The sequence below is a fragment of the Quercus robur genome, chromosome 11 (genome assembly GCF_932294415.1).
Source record: "Quercus robur chromosome 11, dhQueRobu3.1, whole genome shotgun sequence".
Lineage (NCBI taxonomy): Eukaryota > Viridiplantae > Streptophyta > Magnoliopsida > Fagales > Fagaceae > Quercus > Quercus robur.
In genome coordinates this window covers 50,331,377-50,337,983 of record NC_065544.1, presented here as the reverse complement: position 1 = coordinate 50,337,983, position 6,607 = coordinate 50,331,377, and the positions used below count along the sequence as shown (strand labels likewise).

The following is a 6,607-nucleotide window of genomic DNA, read 5'->3' as shown; positions in this document are numbered from 1 at the left end:
GTAAGTGAATTTCTTGTTTATCATATTATTCATATTCTTGTGTTTCATATGAAAAAAAATATATTATTATCTCATTCAGATCTAAACACCATGAAGAAAGCTATCTTAATAATTGTCCAAAACTTTTACAACTTTGAGCTTCAGGTTCAGTTTCAGTTTCCTGCAAACCCATTAATTCATACAAACGCTGTGCATAATATGATTTAGACTATTTTCAGCCCCATTTCTGGTTCTGTTGAGCAAAGGTGAAAATGAGACAGAAATAAAAAGAGTTTATGTCTGTTTGGAATGCTTGTACCATATGATGTATTAATTTTCTTGCCTCAGAAAATAAAATTTGAAATTTTCCATTCCTTTTGATTCTTTTTGTTGGCATGTAATGATGTAAAGCATATCTCTATGAAGTTGTTTTCACCCAAAAAAATAAAAATAAAAATAAAAAACAGTTTGGGATACTAACAGGTCATTTCCTTTTGATTCCTCTACAACAAACATGTTTGTGTCAATAACAGTTGTCAAATACAAAAGACAATACAATATTTCCAAGAAGGCCTACGACTATCAGAACTGGGAACTCATGACTTGTAAAATTTCATGGACATCTTACAAAGGGAAGAGAGTGTGAATCAATTATCTAAACCAAACTTGAAAAAAAAAAAAAAAATTGCTGCTGTTCATGTATAAAGGAACTTATCTTTCCTGATCCCATTGACTCTTGGGTATCTCCCCAGAGTCAGCAATAACAACCTTCTTTCTAGGCTTCCCACTGTAGGTTCCAGCCCCACCTTCAATTGCAAACACAGTGTCCATGCCTTGAATGACCTTGCCAAAGACAACATGCTCCCCATCCAACCTGGAATTTTAGCCCATATAGCATATCACACATCATTTGTATAGATCTACTTTGGCAGCAGAATAAGCATATTAAGCAAAGACCCAGGGTATGAACTTTTAAGCAGTGTTTTTTATTTTTGAAACAAGATAGAAATTCTACTCTAGTCTAATCTAAGTGTATACGTGGGTGAAGCTCCTTTCTGAAGACTTGAACTCCAATCTTTGCCCTCTACACCCCACAAGCACTTATACTTGTGAAGTGACCATCGCACCAAGGATGTGCAATGGTAAGCATTTAAATTTTGAACAGGCTGAAGCTGATACAATAAGAAGATTGTCCATATAATAATGAAAACTCGCTTTTGGCAACCATAGCTGCCCCCATTTTCTTCAAACAGGAACCAAATTCACAATAACAATTAGATGGTAATTTTATTAATAAAAAGAAAGAGAAATATGAAAATTTCAGATGGTCCTCGAGAATATAGATGCATGAGTTTTGTTAAAGTAGCGTGCAGGAGAGGATTGTCATTAAGGATTCAAAATTCCAAAGAACTGAACATGTCAATCAGGACTTAGGAGATGCTGGACCTGGAAATTATGTGCAGGTCCACCTGTTTATACTTTTTGTCTTAATATTCAATAATACAACCCTGGAGAATAGCTTACCAGCTGGCTTTGACTGTAGTGATGAAAAACTGTGAGCCATTGGAATCAGGCCCTGAATTCACCATGGAAACAACACCTACAAAAATAAAGTATGGTTTCAGAGAAAGGACAGTAAAAAGGAAACTCCACAATTGAGAAAATATTGAGCATTAGGAATCATAAATTATTACACACAGCTCAACCACTGAAAGAGTCTTAAGTAAATGACCTGCATGTGAATGTTTTATCTTGAAATTCTCATCAGGAAAGGTGCCACCACCATATATTGATACAAAACCCCTGCCATCACCATAAACAATATCTCCACCTTGAATCACAAACCCAGATACTATACGATGAAATGGTATTCCTTTATAGTGGAGTTTTTTCCCATGGGCACCCTCGCCTTTCTCCCCTATGTTTAAAGTGAGCAAGTTATAATCAGCATATTGATAATAACAACAGCCATCAGGTTCAGTAACCCATAAAACAAGTAAGAAGACCCCAAATACCTGTGCATAAAGCCCTAAAATTTTCTGCAAACAAAGAAATTCAGGCATTAGGCAACTAATTGGCATGAGATCAAATACTGAGACAACTTCATTTCAGTTGCTATGAACTCAACAGCTTAAATTCAAGCAAACATGTCTTGCTAAGTAAAGAAAAACAAACCATTCGGAAACAAGCCAACTAGTTAAGATAATTTAGGTAACTAATTTTTTTATTGGTGATTTAGGTTACTAAAATACTGAACATAAAAGAATACACAAACAATCTTCAGGACATACCAACAGTTTTAGGTACAACTTGGCCATATAATCCGATCACGATTCTACCTGCACAAATACAGGTATAAATTGGCAGTTGAATATATAAAAAGGAGAAAGAAATATAAAAAACTGAGCTATAATGACTGACAACAACAGTGTATGTTCTAGATTTTAGACCAATCATTATTCTATCTAATGGCTTACTGTCAGAACCTTGATTAGTTCAAACAACTTGAATTTTATGATATTTCCAATCAAAATGGCCCACGATTTAGATTTAACTGATCTAAAGATAAAGTGCCAGTTTTAAAAAACCCTAGCGTAAGTAAAAAATTAGAGTTGGACGGTGAATAATGACAACCTTGGTTGTTAAATGACTTCACTATGTGCAGATAGAGCTGCACTGCGATCCCTTGGAAAGATTGCAAATACTTTAAACCCTCCATGGTATCCAGACCACCAAGTAAAAATAGACCATAGCCTTGGAACTACCATTTAAAAAGCATAGCATCCGCCATCCAAGAATCAATCATAAACTGCTCTTATTTTTATCCACATACCACATAAAGCATAGAGGTATTGCAATTTTTTTTTTTTTTTTTTATAAGTGGTGGTTTTTGTGTGTGTGTGTGTGTGTGTGTGTGTGTGTGTGCGGATAAAATCAATAGTTACACCATTTGAAGATGGTGGAAAAAAGAAGAAAGACACAAAGATACAATTGCACAATTACATGGTAGGCTCCATAACGGAACGCCTTCCTCACCAAAATCATTGAAAAATATAAATTTTGATGTTTACAAAAGTAACACAATTAGTTTAAGTAGGGGAGGGATAATTACCAAGAAATCAAACATTAGAAAGGAGACTAACTTATAGGATGTAATCAAAAAAGAAAAACTAACTCATAGGGCGCATCTAGTCAGATCTTATTTGGATCAACAAACAGAGAAAAGGATTTGAAAAGCAAATACCAATGCTCGTATATAGACAAAGAACAGGGTTGGGGTTTGGGGAGATAAATATTTGTCTTTTTCAATTATTAGGACAAGAAATTGATCATTGCTCCTTTATTTTCAGTAAATGATTAACAATAAGAATGTCAGTCTTAACCATTCGTACATGAAGCCTCGAGAGCAGCTGTGTGCTTATTGCAGCAGTTCAAATCAAAGTGTTAGTATGAAAGCTGTACCTTGACGTTGTTCCTCAATATCAACATCGAAGTAAACTCTGTGGGTAATTTCAGGCACCTCTTCTGCTTTTTCTTCACTCTACACATTAAAGGAAGCAAATCAATACAGTTATAAATATTGCCATTAGATAAGGGTTGATGGTAGTTGAGCATGAAATTATCAGTCCAATGAATCAACATGCAAAAACATAAATCAATGTATAAGCAAGTAATGACAAATGAGTGAAAAGAAATTTCAATTCTCAAGCATGCAGATATGGCCATTCCTCTTCACAGAAGACTTGTGATAATATTTCAATAAATAGCAGACTCTTGGGACTTCATCATGAGGTGATTGCTACATAACAAGAAAAAGAGATAACAATGGAACCTAAAATCCCTTTTAGTATCTAAAGGGCCATATTTTTCACTTTCCCTTGTATATTAAACCTTTATCCTATCTTATGTAAAAGGGTAACTTGGAACTACAATTCAAATATCCATGTAACAGTCTCCTACCTATATCGCACTGATTTATCCAAAAGAATTCGTTTCAATTAAAATTTGGTTATTCACTATGTATGAGGATCCCCACTAAGCATCCATGGCTGAATGGTAAAAGTGCCCAACTCATAATTGTTGAATTCGTAGGTTCAATTCCTACATGATGCACATCAATGGACCCTCCAATAAGTCTATTGGAATTAGCTTTGTATTATTAAGAATCTCATCATAGAATCATAGATCTCCAAATTATCAGACTAACTACCATTTTGATATTAATATCATTAAATGCCTTAGCAACACATTTTCTCTACCTAGGTGCATAGTTGCAAGAATCCTGCAGAAGTGAATCTGCTCCATAAGTAAACCCCTCCTGCACAACCTTAACAAAAATGCAAAAGAAGCTTGATACCCCAGATTGACCAATTCCAACTTAACATGCAGTACAGCAATTCACTACATGCACAGCAACAATTGAAGTTCTACAACAAACTTTTATATGGCTTGGGCTTCCACATTTACCACCTTTGGATTGATGGTAATGCTTTTTTTTTTTTTTTTTTTGAAGTAAAAAATTTTATTAGAAAGGGAAAAGAGAATGACACAAAATAACATGTGTACAATCCCTTTTCAAAGAATGCAACTCGCAAAGACTGTCAATAAAAGCAACAAAAGACATCAAAGGGATGCCGCCTAGAGTATGCATCCAATCAAACAAAGACAGTAAAATTTGTTCTTTGATCTCATGAGCAGGTCAACTCCATCAAAGACCCACCTATTTCTTTTGTATCACAAAGTCCACATACCACATAGGGCAAGGTTTGCCATACAATAGTGGTTCTGAAACCATCATTGTCAACTCTCCAACATCTAACATAAAGATTTGGACATTTGGGCATCACCTAAGTTAGTCTTTTTGATTATTTGACGGTTGGGGGTGGGGGGATTTGAACCTTGAATGTTTCCATTGGAGACACCAAGTGATGCCAACCAGTTGAGCTACAAGGCTCTTGGCATTGCCCAAGTTAGTCCTAGCACCACAAAAACAAGGGATCATACATCAGTTGCCGTAGGGCAATGAAGAACCAAGTGATCAACAGTCTCCACGTTACCCCTACAGATCTGATTGTAATGCTCTTATTTAAATTGTCAAGATTAGATTTGAGGCTGAACTAGCTCATGCTATTGTAGCTAATATTTGGTTTAGGCTGTTCGGTCGAAAGGAATTTATAACTCCATTATGAGTAGAGCTCTTTGCTGCTTAAGGAAGCTTCCAGTCTGTGTCTTTAATGAGCTGGCCCTCTGTTGCTTTGATTAGTCGTTTAGCCTATGTCTTACAGTAGTCGCTGCAGTTGGCCCACTGTTGCTATCTCTCTCTCTGTTCTAGAATTTGTGCTTCATAGTAGCTTGTGCTCTTTGTATTTATCAGTTTCAGCTCAAGATACTTGATACTTCTTGAATGTTGTGTCTTTAGTGTTAGTTTCTTAACGAAATTTTCTCATTCATTAAGGGAAAAGGAAAAAAAAAAAAAAAAAAGGTATTCTAACAATTTTCCAATCCTTCCCCTCAATCTTTTTGTAATTTAAGTTAAAAGTAGATGCTATTCATTTAAATAAAACACAAGTATTGAAATTTTCTACCCACCTATTCCACCTTTAACCCAAATGCCCATTACTTACTTTGTTTCCCTTATCAACTTTCAAGCAAATTCAAAATGTTAGCTACAACAATGTTACCATATATGAAATTCATACAATGAACATGTTTATCTCTTCCAATTGCACCCAACCAAGCATTGCTTACACACAAAATTCAAGTGCAACTAAAGCTACCCGTGCTCATTTTTCCAATTACACAACAAAAAACCACTCCATTCACAGCATTCAGATCACACACACGCACACCAAAGCCAAACAAAGAAAACCCATTATTAAATATCCAAAACCCAGATCAAATTCGCAACCAAACTAGCTAAAACTCAACCCCACTCACACAATCAGATCCGTACACATACAAACCGAAATTGGTTTTATTTATATTATCCCAAAAAAAGCCTTACCTTTTTGGGGTTGGAGAACGCGAAGATGAGGAAAATCAAGAGGACAAGGTAGAGAAAGATGAAGCGTGGCTGGACCAGAAGCGAGATCGCTCGACGCATCGTTTTGGGTTACTCTTGTGTGTGACTGTATTTCTCTCTCTCTCTCTCTCTCTCTTTTGAATCAACAATTATATCTAAAGCTTTCGTGGCCTTCCATGAATGAAGAAAATAACAGAGCTTTTCACTCTCTCTCTCTCTAGAGGAAGAAGGAGCAAATGTAGCAGTGTCAGTGGCCTCTCTCAGAGAGAGTGCGGAAATCTGTCTCTGGGATTTTTGGTCTTTGGCGCTGAAGAGGAAGGAAATAAATTTCTTTTTTATATAATTAAAAAGAAAAAATAATAATAATAATCGGATAATTAAAAAGAAATTATTCTTTTTTTTTTTTTTTGAGGGGGGGGGGGGGGGGGTGGGGGAAAGAAATTATTCTAATAAGAAGGATTTATTTATTTATTATAGGCTCATAAGTCATAAGAAGGATTAATGGACCGTGATTAGTTTTTTTTTTTTTTTTTTTATTATATATAGGCGAATGGGTGATTAGTAATAATTAAATATGATTTAATTTACCAACTAACATAAAACTTT

At 35.3% G+C, this 6,607-nt stretch overlaps 1 protein-coding gene across 1 annotated transcript; it reads right to left on the bottom strand.

Moving 5' to 3' along the window:
• Positions 1 to 446: 446 nt before the first annotated feature.
• LOC126706200 (peptidyl-prolyl cis-trans isomerase CYP21-1) lies at positions 447 to 6,323 on the bottom strand. The gene is made up of 7 exons (XM_050405532.1): positions 5,984 to 6,323; positions 3,442 to 3,520; positions 2,271 to 2,318; positions 1,995 to 2,018; positions 1,712 to 1,897; positions 1,504 to 1,579; positions 447 to 853 (listed from the first exon to the last, which is right to left on the bottom strand). Exons 1-7 carry the CDS (start codon positions 6,080 to 6,082, stop codon positions 691 to 693), a joined length of 675 nt encoding a protein of 224 aa, XP_050261489.1. The 5' UTR covers positions 6,083 to 6,323; the 3' UTR covers positions 447 to 690.
• Between the last annotated feature and the right edge of the window lie 284 nt (positions 6,324 to 6,607).